A 27,947-nucleotide genomic window follows, 5' to 3' on the forward strand; every position below is an offset into this window, starting at 1 on the left:
TTTTATCTACATCTATTTGGTTTATGATTTTTTTTTTCTTTAATTCATCAGTCACTGATTTTTTTTTTTTTTGTTTCATTCTCACCATTTCACTTCTCACCTCGGTCTTTTCCTATTTTTTCTTTGTTATATCCTTTCGTTTCTTCCTTCCTTTATTTATTGATTAATTTATTTCTTCTCTTTTTAGTGTGGAGAACATTAACTATAATCATTATCCCTTCTCCGTTCAATTAACCATCTCCACTATTTTTTCCATGCGTGTTTTTTTTTTTTCCTCACCTGTAAACATACGTTAACATCCCTTCAGCTTCAGTGGTAGTTCCCATAACATTATAAGCCTCATACTTATATGTCCTTCGTCCCAGCTATTCCCCCCCCCACCCCACGTAGTTTGCGACTCTTTCTCACCAATTTGCGGTTTGTTTGGCGGCTATTACACCCCCTTATCGGTCGGTATGTTAAACCGAGTGGCAATCTTATTTATGATAGTTTGGGGCAACCAAGAAGGGCCTGGATTCATCGTGTTTATGCCCACACTAGACAACAAAGAGCTAATCTAAGGAAAACTGGCCCGAGTGTAACGGCAGCTATGAAGAGGGCCGAACCGGCTTGGTCTTAACATTATATATGGTTAACATGTATAATCTTTTCTCTTCTTTCCCTTGCTTTATATATATATATATATATATATATATATATATATATATATATATATATATATATATATATATATATATATATATATATATATATATATATATATATATATATATATATATATAGTTATGTAATTTAACATGTATAATCTCTTCTCTTCTTTCCCTTTCTTTTAAGTTATCAGTTTTTAGTTTTTGTTTTCTTTTTTTTTATGTTGTCTTTTAGCTTACTACAGTTTTATCAGCAGAATTTGCCTCTCAAGTCCTCTCATGTATAACATGGCTAATTTACTGGTATTTCTCTTCTTGCATTCCTTCTTACTTTTCACTTATTATCTTTCTTATTCAATCATATCTTTTACTCACCCATAACATCCATTCTTTCAGTTCTATTCGTCTCTACAGTTCCTATTTCTCTTTATTTATGCTACATCTCTTCAATCCCACGTTCTCCTCCCGCTTTTCTTCCTTCTTTCACCTCTCCCTGTTTAGAGTTCGTTTGACAAATATGTGATAAAACGTGGGTTTGATCTCAGGTAAAATAGCATGACTCGTCTCCGTGCTTTTATTAGGAGAACGGAGAGAGAGGAAAGAGGGAATGCGTTGCAAGAAAGGGAGAAAACGAAAGAGAGAGAGAGAGAGAGAGAGAGAGAGAGAGAGAGAGAGAGAGAGAGAGAGAGAGAGAGAGAGAGAGAGAGAGAGAGCATGCTGAAATGAGAGTCATGCTGAAATGAGAGAGGTGAGGTCGAGGCGAGTAGATGAGGGAGTGGAGAGGATGGTAGGGGACGAGATGAGGGGACTAGGTGAAGTAATTGTAGATGAATTGTATAAATATTTAGTAGATAAAGTTCATACAGGTCAGTTAGCAAATATCCCGTATAGAACAATAAGATCACAAAAAAATGACCCTAAATGGATGACTGCTAGGTTAAAGCATTATATAGGGCGTAAGAAAAGTATATATAGGAGATTAAGGGCAGGTGAAGAAGTTTTAAGGACACAATATAATGAATTAGTTAGAACAGTCAGGAAGTTAACGAGGAAAGCTAAGGACAATTATGAATCAAAGGTAGCCAGCCAGGCGAAGACGGACCCCAAGGGATTTTATAAGGTATACAGGACGAAGAATAAGGATACTGTAGGTCCATTAAAGGCAGCAGATGGGAGCTGGTTAGTTCTGGGGAGGAGATTAGTAAACTTCTGAATGATTATTTTTTAACTGTCTTCACCCAGGAAAACATGCAGGATATGCCAGATAGTGAACAGGTGTTTAGAGCAGATGAGAATGAGAAGCTGACAGATATTTCCATAACTAGGGAGATAGTGGAACAGGAGATAGATAGGCTAAAAAAGTTCAAGTAACCAGGACCTGATGAAATATACCCCAGAGTACTTAAGGAATGTAAAGAGATTATTAGTGAGCCGTTAGTTTCTGTCTTTAGGAAATCACTGGAGTCGGGTGAGGTACCAGTAATGTGGAGGCAGGCTAATGTAGTACCCATCTTTAAGAAAGGAGATAAAACTTTAGCGTCTAATTTTAGACCTGCCAGCTTAACTTCAGTTGTAGGTAATATGTTAGAGTCAATAATAGCGAGGAACATTAGGGAACATTTAGACAAACATAACTTGATAAATCAGTCACAGCATGGCTTCACGAAGGGGAAGTCTTGCCTGACAAAATTGTTAAGTTTTTACAGTAAGGTGTACGAGGCAGTAGATAATGGTGATAGTTATGATATCTTATATCTGGACTTTAGTAAAGCATTTGACAAGGTACCCCAGCAAAGGCTCCTGAGAAAGGTTAGGGCACACGGGATAGATGGGAAGGTGTTAGGCTGGATAGGGTCATGGCTTAGTGACAGGCGACAGAGAGTGGTAATAAACGGCTCGAAATCCGAGTGGGGTCATGTAATTAGTGGGGTGCCACAGGGATCAGTATTAGGGCCGTTGTTATTTCTAATGTATATCAATGACTTGGATAGTGGAATTAGTAGTGATGTTAGTAAATTTGTGGATGACACAAAGATAGGTAGATTAATTAGGTCAGAATCGGATGCCATCGCCTTGCAGGCAGACTTAGATAGAATGAATGAATGGACGGATAGATGGCAAATGCATTTTAATATCAATAAATGCAAAGTGCTTAGCGTAGGTAGAGGAAACCCACACAATAGGTACACATTAGACAAGCAAACTCTGGTAGTTACAGGGTACGAGAAAGATTTAGGAGTTATAGTTAGCTCTGAACTCCGTCTAGGGAAACAATGCATAGAAGCCAGAAAGAAGGCAAATAGGGTACTAGGATTAATTTTTAGGAGTCTTAAAAGTAGAAGGCCAGGAGTAATATTAAAGTTATACTTGGCGCTGGTCAGACCTCATCTAGACTACGCGGTGCAGTTCTGGTCCCCACATTACAGGAAAGATATAGGTCTATTAGAATTAGTACAGAGGAGAATGACTAAAAGGATACAGGGGATGAGGAGTATCCTTTACGAGGCGAGGTTGAAGCTGTTAAATTTACATTCTTTAGAGAGACGTAGGTTAAGAGGGGACCTGATAGAAGTCTTTAAGTGGTATAAGGGTTATAACAAGGGAGATGTAAGCAAAATTCTTAGGATCAGCAACCAGGGTAGAACAAGAAATAACGGGTTCAAGCTTGAAAAATTTAGGTTTAGGAAGGAGATAGGAAAAAAATTGGTTCTCAAATAGAGTGGTAGATGAGTGGAACGGACTCAGTAATCATGTAGTTAGTGCTAGGACACTAGAGAGCTTTAAGAGAAGATTAGACAAGTTTATGGATGGGAATAGCAGATGGAAATAGGTAGGTGTGTTTCATACAGGGACTGCCACGTGTAAGCCTGGTCGCTTCTTGCAGCTTCCCTTATTTCTTATGTTCTTATGTTCTTATGAGAGAGAGAGAGAGAGAGAGAGAGAGAGAGAGAGAGAGAGAGAGAGAGAGAGAGAGAGAGAGAGAGAGAGAGAGAGAGAGAGAGAGAGAGAGAGAGATCACTAGTGGCCGTAAGGTCTGCAGTTTTGTCAGGATTTTCCCTTAACCAGGATTCCTGACGTCTATTTTGACACGGGTATATTAGCCGTGAACGCTGCGTTGCACTGCAAATCTGTCTGAAAACTTGGGCTTGCTGCTAAACTTTCCTTTGAACTGGTGGCCAGTTTTTACGTGTGTGCAATATGTGCCTTATTGTTGCCATGGCAACGAGGCTAGCAACGAAATTGACACAGCTATCCTCGACACTGTTACCATGCCCCAGCCCCTTGCTTCTGCTTATCAGCTTCCTTTCTGCTCTTTTCCCCATATTCATTGGGTCCTCCCTTGAGAGTTAAGTTCATCTCTCTCTCTCTCTCTCTCTCTCTCTCTCTCTCTCTCTCTCTCTCTCTCTCTCTCTCTCTCTCTCTCTCTCTCTCTCTCTCTCTCTCTCTCTCTCTCTCGGTTCAGTACTAATCCATTCAAAAGTATCTCTTTTTTTTTTTTTTTATGTAGGAGGGGCATCTGGCAAGGGCAACAAAACCGTAATAATAAAAAAGCCAACTGAGTTGCCGGTCCCAGAACAGAGAGAAAAGTAATAGTCGAAATACTGCTGCTTTTTTTTTTCTTTTGTGTAAGAGGGGCACCGGCCAAGGGCAACAAAACTGCAATAAAATAAAGGAGTCACTGAGGTACCGGTCCACGAACAAAGTCAAAAGCAGTGGTCAAAAATTACAGGATAAGTGTCTTGGCAGGGAGTTCCAGAGTTTACCAGAGAAAGGAATGAATGATTGAAAATACTGGTTAACTCTTCCATTAGAGAGATGGAAAGAATAGGAGTGAGAGAAACAAGAAAGTCTTGTGCAGCGAGGCCGCGGGAGGAGTTGAGGCATGTAGTTAGCAAGATCAGAAGAGCACTTGGCATGAAAATAGCAGTAGAAGATAGCAAGAGATGCAACATTACGGCAAAAAGAAAGAGGGTGAAGACAGTCAGTTAGAGAAGAGGAGTTGATAAGACGAAAAGCTTTTAATTCCACCCTTTCTAATAGAGTGGTACGAGTGGAAACCACTTCCCCCCATATATGTGAAGTATACTCCATACATGGACGGATAAGGCCCCTGTATAGTGTTAGCAGCTGTGGGGTGTGGTAAGAAAAACTGTCGGAGACGACTCAGAACATCTAACTTAAAAGAAGCTGTTTTAGCTAGTGATGAGATGTGAAGTTTCAAGTTTAGATTATAAGTAAAGGACAGACCGAGGATGTCCATTGTAGAAGAGGGGGACAGTTGAGCTGATAGATGGAGGTTTTGAGTTTTTCAAGCATTGAATAACACTACGTTTACTCTTCTCGAATCAGAAATGTTAGAGAGATCAGAAGTCAGGCTTTCTGTGGCTTCCTTGTGTGAACTGTTCAGTTCCTGAAGGGCTGGATGTCTACGAAAAAAAAAAAAAAAAAACCGTAAAAGTGCAGGGTGGTATCATCAGGGTAAGGGTGGATAGGACAAGAAGTTTGGTTTAGAAGATCACTGATAAATAGTAGTAAGAGAGTGGGTGGCAGGACAGAAACCTTAAGAACACCTTTGTTTATAGATTTGGAAGAAGAATAATGGCCTTCTACCACAGCAGCAATAGAACGGTCAGATAAGAAACTTGAGATGAAGTTACAGAAAGAAGGATAGAAGCAGTAGTAGGGTAATCTGGAAATCAAAGCTTTGTGCCAGATTGTATCAGCAGCATAGATTTTCACAAACAGGGCCCATTTTACTGCTCCAGGACGGAAGAACTGAGGCTCGCACGCAATATTCTGCACTCAGTCACCCACGTGCCAGATGAGCCTGAACTCAGTTAATTCCCAGGCATTCCCTCCACCCGCCCATTCACACCTCCGTAAGGGAGGAGCTCATATCAACTCTACTGATGCCCTGTTGGAAATTATCTTCAGACAATGAAGTGAGCTCCACACCAACAAAGGCATTATGGACGTCTATAGAAAGCACAGTAGGTGTCTCCGCCTCAGCTCCCCCTCCCCTCCCCAACCACTCTTAGCCATCGCATTTTACCTGCTTGCCCCCACCCCCGCAACCACCAAAAAAAGAAAAAAAATGAAAAACTTCCACGATCGATAGGGAGGAAGTATGCCTCGGCGGCAACACACCACGCAAGAACAAGAGGGGTCAGAGGACACGTCCGACGCTGTCCATCTTTCATATTTCTATTAGTTTCAGCCATGACACTCGGCAGTATCAGAATCCTGTTATGCAGTGTTCGAGGATTCGGGACGAACATCGGCGAGCTGACGCACGCAGCCCTCAGGAACAAAGACGATATTATAGTTGCCATTGAAAAGTTCCTGTATATACCTGCATCACAAGGTGCCACAGGATTCCAGGCTACATTCACCTGGTAATTTCCAGGTTTGGTACGAGAGGTGATTTTCGGTGTTTTCGGGCTATGTCATGTTGAGATGGGCAAAGTAAAGTCGAGGCAGATGAGAGAGGGAGTGGAGGTGATGAAGGGAGCCGAGATGGGGAGATTAGAGAAAATAAATGTTGATGAGTTGTATAAATATTTTGTTGAAAGATTAAATATAGGTCAGTTAACAAACATTCCATATAGAAAAATAAGACCACAGAAGAATGACCCTAATTGGACGACTGGTAAGTTAAAAAGCTACATAGGACGGAAGAGTAGTATATATAAGAACGCAACGCAAGATGGTATAAAACCTAAATATAATGAAATAGAAGTGTCAGGAAGTTTACGAAGAAATCTAAAAACAATTGTGAATTAAAGATAGCTAGCCAGGTGAAGACTGACCCGAAGGCATTATATTAGGTATATAGGACGAAGATCAGATAAGTTATATGTCTATTAAAGGAGTTAGTTCTGGCCAAGAGATAAGTACAATAATTTTGAACAAGTATTTTTTAACAGTTTTCACCCAGGAAAACATGCAGGAAATGCCGGATAGTGAACATATTTTAAGAGCAGGAAAAAATGAGAAGCAGATAGACATTTCCATAACTAAGGAGATAGTAAAACGGAAGATTAATAGGCTGAAAAAAAATAATAAAGTCACCGGGACCAGACGAAATATATCCCAGAGTACGCAAGTAATGCAAACAGGTTATTAGTGATGCTGTTAGTTTGTCTTTAGGAAGTCAGACTCGTGAAAGATACCAGTAATGCGGAGGCAGGCAATCTTTAAGAAAGGTGATAAAACTTTAACGTCTAATCATAGACCTGCCAGCTTAACTTCAATTGTGGGTTATATGACAGAGTCAGTAATAGCGGGGAACATCAGATAACATTCAGAAAAGCGTAATTTGATAAATTAGTCACAGCATGGCTTCACGAAGGGGAAGTCTTGCATTACGAACTCGTTGAGCTTTTACAGTAAAGTTTACGAGGCGGCAGATAATGGTGATAGCTATGACATGCTATACCTGGACTTCAGTAAAGCGCTTAACAAGGTACTCCATCGGAGGTTCCTGAGAAAAGTTAGGGAGCACGGGATGGATGGGAAACTGTTAGGCTGGATAAGGTCGTGGTTAGGCGACAGACGTCAGAGTTGTAAGAAACGGCTTTATCTCCGAGAGGGGTCAAGTAATTAGTGGGGTGCCACACATCAGTTTTAGGGCCATTGTTGTTTTTAATATATATCAGTAACTTTTATAGCGGGATTAGTAGTGACGTTAGCAAATTTGCAGATGACACGACGGTAGGTAAATTAATTAGGTCAGATTCGATTGTCATCGCCTTACAGGCAGATTTGGATAGGATGAGCAAATGGTCAGACATATGGCAAATGCAGTTTAATGTTAACAAATGCAAAGTAATTAACATAGGTGGAAGTAACCCACACAGTATGTACACAATAAACAACAAGGCTCTAGTAGGAACAAGAAACAAAAAACATTTAGGACTTATAGTTAATTCTGATCTCTTTCTACGAAAACAATACGTGGATGCAGGAAACAGGGGAAATCGAGTAATAAGATTTATCTTTTAGGAATGTTAAAAGTAGAAGTTCCGAGATAATATTAAAGTTATATTTGGCGCTGGTCAGACCTTATTTATACTATGCTGTGCAGTTCTGGTCCCGATATCATAGGACAGATGTAGGTATTAGAATCAATACGAAGGAGAATGACTAAAAGGATACAGGGCATGATGGCTATTTCTTACGAAAAGCGACGGAAGCTATTATATCTACATTCCTTTGAGAGACGTAGGTTAAGAGGGGACCTGATAGAAATCTTTAAATAGTATACACGTTATAACAAGGGGGGTAAAGAAAATTCTCAGGATCAGTAAACACGATAGAAAAGGAAATAACGGATTCGAGCTTGAAAAAAAAAAAAAAATGAAGGGGAATGAAGGGAAGAATTAGTTCTCAAATAGAGTGGTGAATGAATTGGACAGACTCGGTAATTAGCTTGTTAGTGTTTAGTCATTATGAAAATTAAGAAATAGGTAGATATGTTTCATACAGACTGCCACGTGTAGGCCTGATGGCTTCTTGCAGCTTTGTGTGTGTGTGTGTGTGTGTGTGTGTTATGTTTATATATATATATATATATATATATATATATATATATATATATATATATATATATATATATATATATATATATATATATATATATATATGCAACATTGCAGCGATGAGAGAGAGGCTGAAGACAGTCAGTTAGAGGAGAGGAGTTGATGAGACGAAAAGCTTTTGATTCCACCCTGTCTAGAAGAGCGGTATGAGTGGAACCCAACCAGACTTGTGAAGCATACTCCATACATGGACGGATAAGGCCCCTCTACATAGTTAGCAGCTGGGGAGGTGAGAAGAACTGGCGGAGACATCTCAGAACGCCTAACGCCATAGAAGCTATTTTAGTTTGAGATGAGATGTGAAGTTTCTAGTTCAGATTATAAGTGAAGGACAGACCGAGGATGTTCAATGTAGAAGAGGGGGATAGTTGAGTGTCACTGAAGAAGAGGGGATAGTTAGCTAGAAGGTTGGGTCGAGTTCATAGATGGAGGAATTGAGTTTTTGAGGCATTGAATAATACCAAGTTTGCTCTGCCCCAATCAGAAATTTTAGAAAGATCAGAAGTCAGGCGTTCTGTGGCCTCCCTGAGTGAAATGTTTATGTTCAAAATTTGATACCTGCTCGATTTTATTCTTATGTTAGTGTAATTAAAAAAATAGCTTATTTGTATAACTTTAAAATTCATGCTTTAATCTATCTCTTTTAATGTTCATATCGGTATAATTCTGAAGTGATTTAAGTAGTTTTAAGATTTCCCTTGTATAATTTTATTTTTTAATTTTTTTAATTTTTTTTTTTTATTATGTAGGAAGGACACTAACCAAGGGCAACAAAAATCCAATAAAAAAAATATGCCCACTGTTATGCCAGTCCCATAAAAGGGTCAAAGCAGTGGTCAAAAATTGATGAATAAGTGTCTTGAAACCTCCCTCTTGAAAGAATTCAAATCATAGGAAGGTGGAAATACAGAAGCAGGAAGGGAGTTCCAGAGTTTACCAGAGAAAGGGATGAATGATTGAGAATACTGGTTAACTCTAGCGTTAGCGTTAGAGAGGTGGACAGAATAAGGGTGAGAGAAAGAAGAAAGTCTTGTGCAGCGAGGCCGTGGAAGGAAGGGAGGCATGCAGTTAGCAAGATCAGAAGAGCAGTTAGCATGAAAATAGCGGTAGAAGACAGCTAGATATGCAACATTGCGGCGGTGAGAGAGAGGCTGAAGACAGTCAGTTAGAGGAGAGGAGTTGATGAGACAAAAAGCTTTTGATTCCAACCTATCGAGAAGAGCAGTATGAGTGGAACCCCCCCCCAGACATGTGAAACATACTCCATACATGGACGGATAAGGCCCTTGTACAGAGTTAGCAGCTGGGGGGCTGAGAAAAAACTGGCGGAGACTTCTCAGAACACCTAACTTTATAGAAGCTGTTTTAGCTAGAGAGGAGATGTGAAATTTCCGTTCAGATTATATGTAAAGGACAGACCGAGGATGTTCAGTGTAGAAGAGGGGGACAGTTGAGTGCCATTGAAGAAGAGGAGATAGTTGTCTGGAAGGATGTGTCGAGTTGATAGATGGAGGAATTGAGTTTTTGATGCATTGAACAATACCAAGTTTGCTCTGCCCCAATCAGAATTGGAATTGATTCCTTTCTTTTAATACTCAAAAACTGGTTTCTAAGTCTCAGAATAATTTTATGAATGACAATGTATTATGTTTTTTTTCTCTTTTAAAATATGTTGATAGTGTCCTGTGTATTTTATTTTGAAGGCAAATAAATTATTATTATTATTATATTATTATTATTATTTGCTGGCACCTCATTGGTCATTTCTTCACCCCAAAACCTAAAACGTGATCCACTTAACTTAGATAAATATAGCCGAATGGTAGTCTCACTTTCAGTCAGTCCCAATCAGAGCTCAGTCAGAGTTTAGTCCCAGTTCCAGTCACGAGCAGTCAATCTTGCTCTCTCACTTAGTTCCGCTCATTCACGGTGAGTCATGAGAGACGCTGCTCAGTCATCATCACGTGCAGAAGTTCATATCACCTCAGAGAGAGAGAACAATTATCATCACGTATATAATCATCTTTCTCGTCTCATATCAAGTGTGTACATTCTCTATTATTAAATCAATCCTTCTAATCTTCTCTTAAAGCTCCCTAATGTCTTAGCCCTAACAACTTGATTTATGAGTCCGTTCCATTCATCTATCACTCTATTTGAGAACCAATTTCTCTTTATCTCTTTCTTAAACCTAAATTTTTCAAACTTGAGCCCGTTATTTCTCGTTTTGTCCTGGTTGTTGATCCTAAGAATTTTGCTTACGGCCTTGTTATAACCCTTATACCACTTAAAAGACTTCTATTAGGTCCCCTCTTAACTTACGTTACTGTAAAGAATGTATACTTATCAGCTTCAATCTCGCCTCGTAAGGAATACTCCTTATCCCCTGTATCCTTTTAGTCATTCTCCTTTGTACTGATTCTAATAGACATATTTCCTTGTAATGTGGGGACCAGACCTGCACAGCGTAGTCTAGATGAGATCTGACCAGCGCCAAATATAACTTTAGTATTACTTCGGGCCTTCTACTTTTAACTCTCCTTAAAAAAAAAAATCCTAATATCCTATTTGCCCTGTTTCTGGCCTCTATGTACTGATTTTTTAGACGTTGTTAACTTTGCTTCTTCATGTTTTCCTCCTTTATTTCAACCTGATGGCTCATTTATCTCATTCATTTCTAAAGCTGAACTCTTTGCCCAAAACTTTACTGAAAGCTCTACCTTGGATGACTCAGGGCTTGTTCCTCCCTCTCCTCCACCGTCTGACAACTTCATGCCACCCATCAAAATTCTTCGCAGTGATGTTCTCCATGCCCTCACTGGCCTAAACCTTCGGAAGTCTTATGGACCTGATGGGGTCCTTCCTATTGTTTTCCGAAAATGTGCCTTCGTGCTCGCCCCTTGCCTAGTCAAACTTTCAGCTCTCTCTGTCTTACCTTTCTCTATCTACCTTTCCTTCTTACTGGAAGTTTGCCTACATTCAACTTGTTCCAAAAGAAGGGTGACCGTTCTAATCCCTCAAATTACCGTTATATTGTTTTAATTTCCGGCCTATTTAAAGTTTTAATCTACCTTCAACAGGAAGATTCTTAAACATCTATCACTCCACAACCTTCTATATGATCGCCAGTAAGGTTTCGTCAAGGCCGCTCTACTGGCGATCTTCTAGCTTTCCTTACTAAGTCTTGGTCATCGTATTTCAGAGATTTTGGTGAAACTTTTGCTGTCGCCTTGAGCATATCAAAAGCTTTTGATAAAGTCTGGCACAAAGCTTTGATTTCCAGACTACTCTCCTACGGCTTATATTCCTCTTTCTGTAGCTTCATCTCAACTTTCCTTTCTGACCGTTTTATTGGTGCTGTGGTAGATGGTTACCGTTCTCCTAAATCTATTAATAATGGTGTCCCTCTGAATTCTGTCCAGTCACCCACTTTCTTTATCTTCATCAATGATCTTCTAAACCAAACTTTTTGTCCTATCCACTCTTACGCTGATGATATCGCCCTGCACTTTTCCACGTCTTTTCGTAAACGTCCAACCCTTCAAGAAGTAAACAATTCACGCAGGGAAGTCACATAACGGCTGACTTCTGATCTCTCCAAAATTTCTGTATGGGGCAGATCAAACTTAGTATTGTTCAATGCCTCAAAAACTCAATTCCTCTATCTATCAACTTGGCACAAGCTTCCAGACAGTTATCCCTTCTTCTTTATTGACACTCAACTGCCCTCTTCTACACTGAACATCCTCGGTCCGTACTTTACTTATAATCTAAACTGGAAACTTCACATCCTATCTCTAACTAAAACAGCTTCTATGAAGTTAGCTGTTCTGAGTCTTCTCTGCCAGTTTTTCTTACTCCCTTCTCCCCATCAGCTGCTAACTCTGTACAGGGGCGTTATCCGCCCATGTATGGAGTATGATTCACATGCATTGTGGTGGGGGGGGCAGGTTCCACTCGTTCCGCTATTTTAGACAGTGAAATCAAAAGTTTTTTTTTTCATCTTATCAACTCCTATCCTCTAACTGATCGTCTTAAGTATCTCTCATCGCCGCAGCGTTGCATCTCTTGCTATCTTATATCACTATTTCCATGCTAACTGTTCTTCTGATCTTGCTTATTCTATGTCTCCCCTACTGCGGCCTTGCTGCACAGGACTTTCTTCTTTCATCCTAATTCTGTCCACCTCTCTAATGCAAAAGTTAATCAGTATTCTCAGTCACTCATCCCTTTCTCTGGTAAAGTCTGGAACTCCCTGCCTGCTTCTGTATTTCTTCCTTGCTATGACGAACTCTTTCAGGAGGGAGGTTTCAAGACACTTATCTTTCAATGTTCGATGACTCTCTCGATGTCACTTTTGGGACTGGCGCCCAAGTGTGTTATTTTTTTTTCGGTTTTGGTTCCCCTGACCAGTGACCGTTTCACATATATATAAATAAATAAATAAATAAAACATTTTCTGAATAATGAGGAAAATGGTAATTTGCAATTATCGTTATGTACAAACCAAAAATCCTATCCAACTCACAACCTTTAAGAATCCTCCCGGAATGTTGGGAACCATTGATAAATCGGAAGGACATGAAATCTGAAAGACATGAAAGGAGATTTCTACACTTTCAGTGAGTCTTAACTCCACCAAGAAGTCCTCCAGACAAGAACTTGGGATTTTTTTTTTTTTTATGTAGGAAGGGTACTGGCCAAGGGCAACAAAAATCTAATAAAAAATAATGCCCACTGAAATGCCAGTCCCATAAAAGGGTCAAAGCAGTGGTCAAAAATTGGTGGATAAGTGTCTTGAAACCTCCCTCTTGAAGGAATTCAAGTCATAGGAAGGTGGAAATACAGAGGAAGGCAGGGAGTTCCAGAGTATACCAGAGAAAGGGATGAATGATTGAGAATACTGGTTAACTCTTGCGTTAGAGAGGTGGACAGAATAGGGGTGAGAGAAAGAAGAAAGTCTTGTGCAGCGAGGCCGCGGAAGGAAGGGAGGCATGCAGTTAGCAAGATCAGAAGAGCAGTTGGCATGAAAATAGCGGCAGAAGACAGCTAGATATGCAACATTGCGGCGGTGAGAGAGGGGCTGAAGACAGTCAGTTAGAAGAGAGGAGTTGATGAGACGAAAAGCTTTTGATTCCACCCTGTCTAGAAGAGCAGTATGAGTGGAACCCCCCCAGACATGTGAAGCATACTCCATACATGGACGGATAAGGCCCTTGTACAGAGTTAGCAGCTGGGGGGATGAGAAAAACTGGCGGAGACGTCTCAGAACACCTAACTTCATAGAAGCTGTTTTAGCTAGAGATGAGATGTGAAGTTTCCAGTTCAGATTATAAGTAAAGGACAGACCGAGGATGTTCAGTGTAGAAGAGGGGGACAGTTGAGTGTCATTGAAGAAGAGGGGATAGTTGTCTGGAAGATTGTGTCCAGTTGATAGATGGAGGAATTGAGTTTTTGAGGCATTGAACAATACCAAGTTTGCTCTGCCCCAATCAGAAATTTTAGAAAGATCAGAAGTCAGGTGTTCTGTGGCTTCCCTGCGTGATGTGTTTACCTCCTGAAGGGTTAGACGTCTATGAAAAGACGTGGAAAAGTGCAGGGTGGTATCATCAGCATAGGAGTGGATAGGACAAGAAGTTTGGTTTAGAAGATCATTAATGAATAATAAGAAGAGAGTGGATGACAGGACAGAACCCTGAGGAACACCACTGTTAATAGATTTAGGAGAAGAACAGTGACCGTCTACCACAGCAGCAATAGAACGGTCAGAAAGGAAACTTGAGATGAAGTTACAGAGAGAAGGATAGAAACCGTAGAAGGGTAGTTTGGAAATCAAAGCTTTGTGCCAGACTCTATCAAAGGCTTTTGATATGTCCAAGGCAACAGCAAAAGTTTCACCAAAGTCTCTAAAAGAGGATGACCAAGAAGATCACCAGTAGAGCGGCCTTGACGGAACCCATACTGGCGATCAGATAGAAGGTAGTGAAGTGATAGATGTTTAAGAATATTCTTGTTGAGGATAGATTCAAAAACTTTAGATAAGCAGGAAATTAAAGCAATAGGACGGTAGTTTGAGGGATTTGAGCGGTCACCCTTTTCAGGAACAGGTTGAATGTAGGCAAACTTCCAGCAAGAAGGAAAGGTAGATGTTGACAGACGGAGCTCAAAGAGTTTGACTAGGCAAGGTGCAAGCACGGAGGCACAGTTTCGGAGAACAATAGGAGGGACCCCATCAGGTCCATAAGCCTTCCGAGGGTTTAGACCAGCGAGGGCATGGAAAACATCATTACGAAGAATTTTAATACGTGGCATGAAGTAGTCAGAGGGTGGAGGAGAGGGAGGAACAAGCCCAGAATCGTCCAAGGTAGAACCCCACAATGTGTGGCTCTTGGTGGTATCATCTGTTATATTTTTACCACATTAGCTGGAAAAAATAAATCTTAAACTTCACTTTAAATAACATTAAGCAGTATGAAACATGACTTTGTTCCAATGAATGTAACTTACCATTAGTATGTGTGACAATAACAAATAGTTGAACAAATGGCAGCCATGTTCACTCTGAGAAATGCAGACAATATTTACTACCAGACATGTTAAATATGTTTGCAGTCATATGGTCTTGCTGCAATTATTATGGCTGAGAGGCAGTATGTTGAAATGTGGTCCATATTTTACAGTTCGGGAACATCTATAACCTCAGGCATTATGTAACTAATGCATTTAATAATGAAATATATATATATATATATATATATATATATATATATATATATATATATATATATATATATATATATATATATATATATATATATATATATATATATATATATATATATATATATATATATATATATATATATATATATATATATATATATATATATATATATATATATATATATATATATATATATATATATATATATATATATATATATATTTTTTTTACATGACATTTTCGTCCTTGCAAAATTGCTGTAGCAATTTTGTCTTTTTTTTTTTTAGATGTAACTCCACATTGACCTAAAAAAACAATAAAACATGTGTTAGTTTACTGTAAGTTTTAATCTTTCCAATATGCCTTTTTTTGCCATTAATCAGTCATATTTCTAAAATGCCATTTTGTTACAAGAGTGTGAAACGGCTCCATGCTCTCAATACTACGTGAGAGGAACTCACCCTGCAGTGCCCACTGTGTGTCATGTTCTAATGGTCAGTCCAATTCATAAGTCACAAGTCCACTGTGAATTTATTCCCTTAAAGGTTTAAAAGTGCCTGGGTTCGAATTGGTGGTGGCGTGATGGTGCACCGATCACAGCAGAACGGGCGACATGAGATAAAGAAACATGTTAAAGAACCCTGAGACAGTGAACAGTGATAGTTGAAGCCTGAAACATTAGTTCGTGTAATGAAGCCCCGATACCATATAACATTCATGCTTCACACATCTCCCCTTCCTCTTCACGTTCATAAGATGCTTATGAACGTGGCGTTGAAGTCCACTGGGAGTGTCAGCGTCGTGGCACTCTAAAGCTTGGGGGCATACATGCAGCTCGTCGCGTCCATTGTCCAGCACAGCAGCCGGGATAGGTGTTAGATATAGCACGCAGGAAGCGGCGGTTCCGCCACAATACGCGTCCTGAAGGCGTTTTCACAAAGTAGTCGCGGCTCCTGCCAATCCTCATGACCACTGACACTTTATCTCACCGTTTGGAGACGGGATCTTGAATTCTGACGTATGCGCCCATGTCAAGTGCCGGCAAGGCCCAGACGTGGGCATCATAGCGTTCCCTAGCAGCGTCGGCTTGGGATATAGCACGTAGATCACACTCCTCGGTCCTCTCATTCCATTCAGCCGTAAAGGAGGCGCTGTGGACAGGGACACAAGAGCGTAACGGACGACCAAACAACACCTGGGCAGGGAAATAGCCGTCCTGTGGCGGTGTATTGCCTAACTCCAGCAATCCATTATCGAAGGCCTTGTCAAGGGTGCCAGAAGGGGCCGTCTTCATAACCAAATTCTTCACTGACTTCACCGCCGCTTCTGCGTGGCCATTACTATAGGGATAATGTGGGGAGAAGACCTCGTTACCCATGCCCCAGCGACGCAGGAAGTTCTGGAAGTTCAGCGACAGGTAAACTGCGGACCCCCATCTGTTCTAAGTCTCAAGGGGACACCTAGGTCTCGAAAGAACCTCCTGAAGGAACCAATGGTGGCAGAAGCGGTGTTAGACCCATACAGAGCCACTACAGGCCATCCCGACCGCCTATCTGCGTGTACGAGGAAAGACTCCGTGCTGAAAAAGTCTGCAGACACACACTCGAACGGCCTGTAGGGGACCTCCTCACACATCAATGGCTCTTGCTGCTGATTTGGTAACAACATCTGGCATGCCGTGCACGCCCTCACCACGTTAGTATTGTCAGAGCTGATCCCAGGCCACCACATAGTCTGACGTATACAGCGCTTTGTGGCCTCCATGCCGCGGTGACTGTCGTGAAGGCGCGCCAGGACATCACGTCGAAGGGAGGAAGGAATCAAGATACATGGCCCGAGCAATATGAACTCCCTGTCGTGATACAGGTTGTCAGGCTCCTTCCAGTAATGTAGCAGGGCAGGGTCCAGGCTGTCGCGGGTGGTGGGAAAGCCCCGAGTTAGTTTGACGTACACTGCGTCCTCTTGGGTTGCAGTACTTATTCCGTCCAGCATAAAATATTCTGCAGGCAATACAACATCAATAGTAGCGTTAGCTACTACGCCTCTGACATGAATGCAGGCCTCCTCACTAAGTACCACGTTCTCAGGAGACGGCTTGTCCACCGGTGCACTGGATAGGGCGTCGGAAATAGCGAGAGACTTGCCCTTGCGCCACTTTGCCGTGAATACGTACCCGATGATGATCTCCTTCAGGTATTACAGTCTAGGATTGTCAATGTCGTCGAGCGTATAGGAGTTGAGGATAGGGACAAGGGGTTCGTGGTCGGTCATGATGGCGAAGTGAGGCAGACGCAGTAGATAGTACCGACACTTCATTATGGCTCAGACCACAGCCACGAGCTCCAACTCTATGATGGCATACCTGGTCTCCACATCAGCGAAAAATCGCTACCCACACTGTACCAGTCGCTACTGACCGTCCCTATGGTTTTGTAGAAGGGAATATCTTACGCCATACAGACGGGAAGCATCCGTCTGTAACACCGTGGGAAGGGACAGGTCGAAGTGGACAAGCACTGGCTGTTGCTAAAGTACCCTCTTCACACTTTCGAAGGCCAAGTCATGGTCCGGCGTTCACGTGAAGGCACGCCGGGGGCTCAAAATAAGATGCAGGGGCTCGGCTGACTCTGCAATCTGTGGAGTAAACTCGGCCACTTGGTTCACCAGGCCTAAGAAGGAGCGCATTTCTATTACGTTTGCAGGCTTAGGAAAGTCTGGAATCACACACACATTTCCTTCGTCAGCCACAATGCCCTCCCTTGAAAGCCTGAAACCACAGAAGGAAATTGCTGGGCCTGCCAACACAAACTTTTCCGCGTTGATGGTGATGCCGTGGGGACGGCATCGCCTCAGGATCTCGTAGACACGCCACAGGTGTGCCCCATAATTCTTGTCCCACTGCAAGATGTCGTGTACCATTTTGGCACACTGCTGTATGCCGTCCAACACCACATCACAACGGCAGGAAAACTCGTCACCCATGGCCACAAAACCCATCGGTCCTCGGCAGAATCGAAAGCGACAATACGGGGTAATGAAGATGGTAAGGTGCTGCTCCTTCTCCGCCAGTGGTATCTGCCAATATCCGTATAGGGTGTCAAGGATAGAGAAGTTCCGCACCCCTGGGTCTACTAGGCCTATGGCAGCATGGGGTGTCGGGGAGGGGTGAGCGGGGCGGAGTACTTGCTTGTTGAGCCCCGTGAGGTCCACAGATATCTTAACACCTTCCTTGGGTTTGGCCACAGTCACGAGCGGGTGGCACCACTGGGATGGTTCGTCTCCAACAAGATCAAATTGCCCTGGCTTACCATGGCCTTTAAATCCTGCTTGATGTGCTCCTATATATATATATATATATATATATATATATATATATATATATATATATATATATATATATATATATATATATATATATATATATATATATATATATATATATATATATATATATATATATATATATATATATATATATATATATATATATATATATATATATATATATATATATATATATATATATATATATATATATATATATATATATATATATATATATATATATATATATTAGTGAATCGCAGGCTCGCGAATCATTGTAAGAGTAATGGATGGACGTTCATCGACAACTGGGACCTTTTCTATGGTAGGGACACCTTGTACGCCAGGGATGGAGTGCATTTATCACGGCAGGGTGTTTTGGCCGAAACACTCGAGCAGGAGGTACGAGTAACTGCACTCCAGTGCTTTTTTCGTTAGTCGGGAGGGAAGAAGGGGTTGTGAGGAGAAGGCGAAGGGCAAATTAGCTAAATCTAGAAAGGTAGCTAGCTTAGGGAAAGCGAGAAATAGCTTAAGTGTTTACTACACAAACTGTAGAATATTCTGAAAAAAATAGACTTGCTTAGAGGAATACCGTGTGTAGAGAAATTTGGTATCATTGCTTTAACTGAAACTTGGTTAGATATGTCAGGAAAAAATATTTAATCCAGAGGTTAAGATAGATGGTTATACATTGTTCTTTCACTCAGGAAAACATGCAGGATATGCCAGATAGTGAACAGGTGTTTAGAGCAGATGAGTATGAGAAGCTGACGGATATTTCCATAACTAGGGAGATAGTGGAGCAGGAGATAGATAGGCTAAAAAAAGTTCAAGTCACCAGGACCTGATGAAATATATCCCAGAGTACTGAAGGAATGTAAAAAGATTATTAGTGAGCCGTTACTTTCTGTCTTTAGGAAATCACTGGAGTCGGGTGAGGTACCAGTAATGTGGAGGCAGGCTAATGTAGTACCCATCTTTAAGAAAGGGGATAAAACTTTAGCGTCTAATTATAGACCTGTCAGCTTAACTTCAGTTGTAGGTAAAATGTTAGAGTCAATAATAGCGAGGAACATTAGGGAACATTTAGACAAACATAACTTGATAAATCAGTCACAGCATGGCTTCACGAAGGGGAAGTCTTGCCTGACAAACTTGTTAAGTTTTTACAGTAAGGTGTACGAGGCAGTAGATAAAGGTGATAGTTATGATATCTTATATCTGGACTTTAGTAAAGCATTCGACAAGGTGCCCCATCAAAGGCTCCTGAGAAAGGTTAGGGCGCACGGGATAGATGGGAAGGTGTTAGGTTGGATAGGGTCATGGCTTGGTAACAGGCGACAGAGAGTGCTACTAAACGGCTCGAAATCCGAGTGGGGTCATGTCATTAGTGGGGTGCCACAGGGATCAGTATTAGGGCCATTATTATTTCTAATATATATCAATGACTTGGATAGTGGAATTAGTAGCGATGTTAGTAAATTTGTGGATGACACAAAGATAGGTAGATTAATTAGGTCAGAAGCGGATGCCATCGCCTTGCAGACAGACTTAGATAGAATGAATGAATGGACGGATAGATGGCAAATGCAATTTAATATCAATAAATGCAAAGTGCTTAGCGTAGGTAGAGGAAACCCACACAATAGGTACACATTAAACACCCAAACTCTGGTAGGTAAAGGGTACGAGAAAGATTTAGGAGTTATAGTTAGCTCTGAACTCCGTCTAGGGAAACAATGCATAGAAGCCAGAAACAAGGCAAATAGGGTACTAGGATTCATTTTTAGGAGTGTTAAAAGTAGAAGGCCGGAAGTAATATTAAAGTTATACTTGGCGCTGGTCAGACCTCATCTAGACTACGCTGTGCAGTTCTGGTCCCCACATTACAGGAAAGATATAGGTCTATTAGAATCAGTACAGAGGAGAATGACTAAAAGGATTCAGGGGATGAGGAGTATTCCTTACGAAGCGAGGTTGAAGCGGTTAAATTTACATTCTCTAGAGAGACGTAGGTTAAGAGGGGACCTGATAGAAGTCTTTAAGTGGTATAAGGGTTATAACAAGGGAGATGTAAGCAAAATTCTTAGGATCAGCAACCAAGGTAGAACAAGAAATAACGGGTTCAAGCTTGAAAAATTTAGGTTTAGGAAGGAGATAGGAAAAAATTGGTTCTCAAATAGAGTGGTAGATGAGTGGAACGGACTCAGTAATCATGTGGTTAGTGCCAGGACACTAGAGAGCTTTAAGAGAAGATTAGACAAGTTTATGGATGGGGATAACAGATGGAAATAGGTAGGAGTGTTTCATACAGGGACTGCCACGTGTAAGCCTGGTCGCTTCTTGCAGCTTCCCTTATTTCTTATGTTCTTATGTTCTTATGTTCTTAAAGATAGGAAAAACAGGAGAGGAGGAGGCGTCGCGTTATACGTTAGGGACACATTACAGTGTTGTATTAACAGTAGAATTAAAACAGATAACAAAGCAGAGTCGATATGGGTAGATATTAAGGAAGGATCGCAGTCAGTAGTACTGGGAGTAGTGTACAGACCACCGACCAGTACAAAAGGAAATTAGCATCTCACTGTGCCAGGAATTAAATAGAGCAGGCAGGTACAGTCAGGTATGTGTGGTAGGAGATATTAATTTTAGGAATATCGATTGGAGTCTGATGGTGGGTAACAAGGAAGCAGAGGAATTTCTTAAGGTAATTCAGGATAATTTTTTAAAACTGGTAGTCGCAGAACCCACAAGGGGGAATAATATTCTAGATTTAATTCTTACTAACAGGGAGGAAGCAGTCAAGCAGGTAGAGGTTGGAGGACAGCTAGGTACAATTTAGAATGGGGAGAAACTTTTAGAAGCAAAAACACTAGTAAAATACCTGACTTTAGGAGAGCAGATTTTGAGGAATTAAAAAGCTACCTCCAAGCAGTGGACTGGCAACGGATGCAGGGTGAGGTCAGGTCAGGGACGGAGTTCAGAGAGATAAGGCAGGATGAGAGAGGTGAGGGTGTAGGACAAGAGGAGGGAAGATGTGTCCGGAAGGGGCGGAGGAGAGAGGGAGGGGGTGATAGGTGTGAGTATGTTGGAATGTCAGGTCATGCTGAAATGAGAGAGGTGAGATCGAGGCGAGTAGATGAAGGGGGTGGAGAGGATGGTAGGGGCCGAGATGAGGGGAATTAGGTGACATAAATGTAGATAAATTGTATAAATATTTCGTAAAGTTCATACAGGTCAGTTAGCAAATATCCAGTATAGGGCAATAAGATCACAGAAAAAATTACCCTAAATGGATGACTGTCAGATTAAAACATTATATAGGGCGTAAAAGAAGTATATATAAGAGGTTAAGGGCAGGTGAAGATGTTTTAAGGTCACAATATAATGAATTAGTTAGAACAGTCAGGAAGTTAACGAGGAAAGCTAAGGGCAATTATGAACCCCAAGGCAATTAAGGACCCCAAGGGATTTTATCAGGTATACAGGACGAAGAATAAGGATACTATAGGTCCATTAAAGGCGGCAGACGGGGAGCTGGTTACTTCTGGGGAGGAGATTAATACACTTCTGAATGAGTAATTTTTAACTGTCTTCACCCAGGAAAACATGCACGATATACCATATAGTGAACAGGTGTTTAGAGCAGATGAGAACGAGAAGCTGACAGATATTTCCATAACTAGGGAGATAGTGGAACAAAAGATACATAGGCTAAAAATGTTCAAGACACCAGGACCAGATGAAATATATCCCAGAGTACTTAAGGAATGCAAAAAGATTATTAGTGAGCCGTTAGTTTCTGTCTTTAGGAAATCACTGGAGTCGGGTGAGGTACCAGTAATGTGGAGGCGGGCTAATGTAGTACCCATCTTTAAGAAAGGAGATAAAACTTTAGTGTCTAACTATAGACCTGTCAATAATTGCGTCAATAATAGCGAGGAACATTAGGGGAGATTTAGACAAACATAGCTTCATAAATCAGTCACAGCATAGCTTCACAAACGGGAAGTCTTGCCTGACGAACTTGTCAAGTTTTTACAGTAAAGTGTACGAGGCAGTACATAATGGTGATAGTTTTGATATCTCATATCTGGATTTTAGTAAAGCATTTGACAAGATACCCCATCAAAGGCTCCTGAGAAAGGTTAGTGCACACGGGATAGATGGGAAGGTGTTAGGCTGGATAGGGTCACGGCTTAGTGGCAAGCGACAAAGAGTTGTAATAAACGGCACGAAATCTGAGTGGGGTCATGTAATTAGTGGGTGCCACAAGGATTAGTATTAAGACTATTGTTATTTGTAATATAAATCAATGACTTGGATAGTGGAATTAGTAGTGATGTTAGTAATCTGCGGGTGACAAAAGATAGGTAGGTTAATTAGGTTAGAATCGGATGCCATCGCCTTGCAGGCAGATTAAGATAGAATGAATGAATGGCCGGATAGATGGCAAATGCAATTTAATATCAATAAATGCAATGTACTTAGCGTAGGTAGAGGAAACCCACACAGTAGGTACACATTAAACAAGCAAACTCTGGTAGGTACAGCGTACAAGAAAGATTCGGGAGTTATAGTTAGCTCTGAACTCCGTCTAGGGAAACAGTGCATAGAGCCCAGAAACAGGGCAAATAGGGTACTAGGATTCCTTTTTAGGAGTGTTAAAAGTAGAAGGCTGGAAATAATATTAAAGTTATTCTTGGCGCTGGTCAGACCTCATCTAGACTACGCTGTGCAGTTCTGGTCCCCACATTACAAGGAAGATATAGGTCTATTACAATCAGTACAGAGGAAAATGATTAAAAGGATACAGGAGATGAGGAGTATTCCTTACGAGGCGAGATTGAGGTTGTTAAATTTACATTCTTTAGAAAGACGTAGGTTAAGAGGGGACCTGATAGAAGCCTTTAAGTGGTATAAGGGTTATAACAAGGGGGATGTAAGCAAAATTCTTAGGATCAGCAACCAGGGTAGAACAAGAAATAACGGGTTCGAGCTTGAAACATTTAGGTTTAGGAAGCAGATAGGAAAGAATTGGTTCTCAAATAGAGTGGTAGATGAGTGGGACAGACTCAGTAATCATGTAGTTAGTGCTAGGACACTAGAGAGCTTTAAGAGAAGATTAGACAGCTTTATGGATGGGGATAATAGATGGAAATAGGTAGGTATATTTCATACAGGGACTGCCACATCTAAGCCTGGTCGCTTCTTATATATATATATATATATATATATATATATATATATATATATATATATATATATATATATATATATATATATATATATATATATATATATATATATATATATATATATATATATATATATATATATATATATATATATATATATATATATATATATATATATATATATATATATATATATATATATAGGAGCACATCAAGCAGGATTTAAAGGCCATGGTAAGCCAGGGCAATTTGATGTTGTTGGAGACGAACCATCCCAGTGGTGCCACCCGCTCGTGACTGTGGCCAAACCCAAGGAATGTGTTAAGATATCTGTGGACCTCACGGGGCTCAACAAGCAAGTACTCCGCCCCGCTCACCCCTCCCCGACACCAAATGCTGCCATAGGCCTAGTAGACCCAGGGGCGCGGAACTTCTCTATCCTTGACACCCTATACGGATATTGGCAGATACCACTGGCGGAGAAGGAGCAGCACCTTACCATCTTCATTACCCCGTATTGTCGCTTTCGATTCTGCCGAGGACCGATGGGTTTTGTGGCCATGGGTGACGAATTTTCCTGCCGTTGTGATGTGGTGTTGGACGGCATACAGCAGTGTGCCAAAATGGTACACGACATCTTGCAGTTGGACAAGAATTATGGGGCACACCTGTGGCGTGTCTACGAGATCCTGAGGCGATGCCGTCCCCACGGCATCACCATCAACGCGGAAAAGTTTGTGTTGGCAGGCCCAGCAATTTCCTTCTGTGGTTTCAGGCTTTCAAGGGAGGGCATTGTGGCTGACGAAGGAAATGTGTGTGTGATTCCAGACTTTCCTAAGCCTGCAAACGTAATAGAAATGCGCTCCTTCTTAGGCCTGGTGAACCAAGTGGCCGAGTTTACTCCACAGATTGCAGAGTCAGCCGAGCCCCTGCATCTTATTTTGAGCCCCCGGCGTGCCTTCACGTGAACGCCGGACCATGACTTGGCCTTCGAAAGTGTGAAGAGGGTACTTTAGCAACAGCCAGTGCTTGTCCACTTCGACCTGTCCCTTCCCACGGTGTTACAGACGGATGCTTCCCGTCTGTATGGCGTAAGATATTCCCTTCTACAAAACCATAGGGACGGTCAGTAGCGACTGGTACAGTGTGGGTAGCGATTCTTCGCTGATGTGGAGACCAGGTATGCCATCATAGAGTTGGAGCTCGTGGCTGTGGTCTGAGCCATAATGAAGTGTCGGTACTATCTACTGCGTCTGCCTCACTTCGCCATCATGACCGACCACGAACCCCTTGTCCCTATCCTCAACTCCTATACGCTCGACGACATTGACAATCCTAGACTGTAATACCTGAAGGAGATCATCATCGGGTACGTATTCACGGCAAAGTGGCGCAAGGGCAAGTCTCTCGCTATTTCCGACGCCCTATCCAGTGCACCGGTGGACAAGCCGTCTCCTGAGAACGTGGTACTTAGTGAGGAGGCCTGCATTCATGTCAGAGGCGTAGTAGCTAACGCTACTATTGATGTTGTATTGCCTGCAGAATATTTTATGCTGGACGGGATAAGTACTGCAACCCAAGAGGACGCAGTGTACGTCAAACTAACTCGGGGCTTTCCCACCACCCGCGACAGCCTGGACCCTGCCCTGCTACATTACTGGAAGGAGCCTGACAACCTGTATCACGACAGGGAGTTCATATTGCTCGGGCCATGTATCTTGATTCCTTCCTCCCTTCGACGTGATGTCCTGGCGCGCCTTCACGACAGTCACCGCGGCATGGAGGCCACAAAGCGCTGTATACGTCAGACTATGTGGTGGCCTGGGATCAGCTCTGACAATACTAACGTGGTGAGGGCGTGCACGGCATGCCAGATGTTGTTACCAAATCAGCAGCAAGAGCCATTGATGTGTGAGGAGGTCCCCTACAGGCCGTTCGAGTGTGTGTCTGCAGACTTTTTCAGCACGGAGTCTTTCCTCGTACACGCAGATAGGCGGTCGGGATGGCCTGTAGTGGCTCTGTATGGGTCTAACACCGCTTCTGCCACCATTGGTTCCTTCAGGAGGTTCTTTCGAGACCTAGGTGTCCCCTTGAGACTTAGAACAGATGGGGGTCCGCAGTTTACCTGTCGCTGAACTTCCAGAACTTCCTGCGTCGCTGGGGCATGGGTAACGAGGTCTTCTCCCCACATTATCCCCATAGTAATGGCCACGCAGAAGCGGCGGTGAAGTCAGTGAAGAATTTGGTTATGAAGACGGCCCCTTCTGGCACCCTTGACAAGGCCTTCGATAATGGATTGCTGGAGTTAGGCAATACACCGCCACAGGACGGCTATTTCCCTGCCCAGGTGTTGTTTAGTCGTCCGTTACGCTCTTGTGTCCCTGCCCACAGCGCCTCCTTTACGGCTGAATGGAATGAGAGGACCGAGGAGTGTGATCTACGTGCTATATCCCAAGCCGACGCTGCTAGGGAACGCTACGATGCCCACGTCTGGGCCTTGCCGGCACTTGACATGGGCGCATACGTCAGAATTCAAGATCCCGTCTCCAAACGGTGAGATAAGTGTCAGTGGTCATGAGGATTGGCAGGAGCCGCGACTACTTTGTGAAAACGCCTTCAGGACGCGTATTGTGGCGGAACCGCCGCTTCCTGCGTGCTATATCTAACACCTACCCCGGCTGCTGTGCTGGACAATGGACGCGACGAGCTGCATGTATGCCCCCAAGCTTTAGAGTGCCACGACGCTTACACTCCCAGTGGACTTCAACGCCACGTTCATAAGCATCTTATGAACGTGAAGAGGAAGGGGAGATGTGTGAAGCATGAATGTTATATGGTATCGGGGCTTCATTACACAAACTAATGTTTCAGGGTTCAACTATCACTGTTCACTGTCTCAGGGTTCTTTAACATGTTTCTTTATCTCATGTCGCCCGTTCTGCTGTGATCGGTGCTCCATCACGCCACCACCAATTCGAACCCAGGCACTTTTAAACCTTTAAGGGAATAAATTCACAGTGGACTTGTGACTTATGAATTGGACTGACCATTAGAACATGACACACAGTGGGCACTGCAGGGTGAGTTCCTCTCACGTAGTATTAAGACCATGGAGCCGTTTCAAACTCTTGTAACAAAATGGCATTTTAGAAATATGACTGATTAATGGCAAAAAAAGGCATATTGGAAAGACTAAAACTTACAGTAAACTAACACATGTTTTACTGTTTTTTTAGATCAATGTGGAGATACATCTAAAAAAAAAAAAGACAAAATTGCTACAGCAATTTTGCAAGGACAAAAATGTTATGTAAAAAAAAGTATATATATATATATATATATATATATATATATATATATATATATATATATATATATATATATATATATATATATATATATATATATATATATATATATATATATATTTCATTATTAAATGCATTAGTTACATAATGCCTGAGGTTATAGATGTTCCCGAACTGTAAAATATGGACCACATTTCAACATACTGCCTCTCAGCCATAATAATTGCAGCAAGACCATATGACTGCAAACATATTTAACATGTCTGGTAGTAAATATTGTCTGCATTTCTCAGAGTGAACATGGCTGCCATTTGTTCAACTATTTGTTATTGTCACACATACTAATGGTAAGTTACATTCATTGGAACAAAGTCATGTTTCATACTGCTTAATGTTATTTATAGTGAAGTTTAAGATTTATTTTTTCCAGCTAATGTGGTAAAAATATAACAGATGATACCACCAAGAGCCACACATTGTGGGGTTCTACCTTGGACGATTCTGGGCTTGTTCCTCCCTCTCCTCCACCCTCTGACTACTTCATGCCACGTATTAAAATTCTTCGTAAAGATGTTTTCCTTGCCCTCGCTGGTCTAAACCCTCGGAAGGCTTATGGACCTGATGGGGTCCCTCCTATTGTTCTCCGAAACTGTGCCTCCGTGCTTGCACCTTGCCTAGTCAAACTCTTTGAGCTCCGTCTGTCAACATCTACCTTTCCTTCTTGCTGGAAGTTTGCCTACATTCAACCTGTTCCTGAAAAGGGTGACCGCTCAAATCCCTCAAACTACCGTCCTATTGCTTTAATTTCCTGCTTATCTAAAGTTTTTGAATCTATCCTCAACAGGAATATTCTTAAACATCTATCACTTCACTACCTTCTATCTGATCGCCAGTATGGGTTCCGTCAAGGCCGCTCTACTGGTGATCTTCTTGGTCATCCTCTTTTAGAGACTTTGGTGAAACTTTTGCTGTTGCCTTGGACATATCAAAAGCCTATGATAGAGTCTGGCACAAAGCTTTGATTTCCAAACTACCCTTCTACGGTTTCTATCCTTCTCTCAGTAACTTCATCTCAAGTTTCCTTTCTGACCGTTCTATTGCTGCTGTGGTAGACGGTCACTGTTCTTCTCCTAAATCTATTAACA

General features: G+C 41.7%; 2 protein-coding genes across 2 annotated transcripts; one reads left to right on the forward strand and one right to left on the reverse strand.

Annotated features, from left to right (window-relative positions):
- Positions 1 to 16,379: 16,379 nt before the first annotated feature.
- Positions 16,380 to 17,288, reverse strand: LOC135106197 (uncharacterized protein K02A2.6-like). The gene is made up of 2 exons (XM_064014972.1): positions 17,173 to 17,288; positions 16,380 to 17,082 (listed from the first exon to the last, which is right to left on the reverse strand). Exons 1-2 carry the CDS (start codon positions 17,286 to 17,288, stop codon positions 16,380 to 16,382), a joined length of 819 nt encoding a protein of 272 aa, XP_063871042.1.
- Positions 17,289 to 24,720: 7,432 nt separating this feature from the next.
- LOC135106198 (uncharacterized protein K02A2.6-like) lies at positions 24,721 to 25,629 on the forward strand. Its single transcript, XM_064014973.1, has 2 exons — positions 24,721 to 24,836; positions 24,927 to 25,629. Exons 1-2 carry the CDS (start codon positions 24,721 to 24,723, stop codon positions 25,627 to 25,629), a joined length of 819 nt encoding a protein of 272 aa, XP_063871043.1.
- Positions 25,630 to 27,947: the final 2,318 nt, after the last annotated feature.

This window comes from Scylla paramamosain, chromosome 13 (assembly GCF_035594125.1).
Source record: "Scylla paramamosain isolate STU-SP2022 chromosome 13, ASM3559412v1, whole genome shotgun sequence".
NCBI classification, from domain to species: domain Eukaryota; kingdom Metazoa; phylum Arthropoda; class Malacostraca; order Decapoda; family Portunidae; genus Scylla; species Scylla paramamosain.

What these genes read in the sequence shown, in the direction of transcription:
- LOC135106197 (XM_064014972.1), bottom strand. Translation starts at nt 17,288, where the DNA reads ATGAAGTGTCGGTACTATCTACTGCGTCTGCCTCACTTCGCCATCATG. An exon ending in GACATTGACAATCCTAGACT is followed by an intron (nt 17,083 to 17,172) that starts GTAATACCTGAA and finishes CGCCCTATCCAG; the next exon opens with TGCACCGGTGGACAAGCCGT.
- LOC135106198 (XM_064014973.1), top strand. Translation starts at nt 24,721, where the DNA reads ATGAAGTGTCGGTACTATCTACTGCGTCTGCCTCACTTCGCCATCATG. An exon ending in GACATTGACAATCCTAGACT is followed by an intron (nt 24,837 to 24,926) that starts GTAATACCTGAA and finishes CGCCCTATCCAG; the next exon opens with TGCACCGGTGGACAAGCCGT.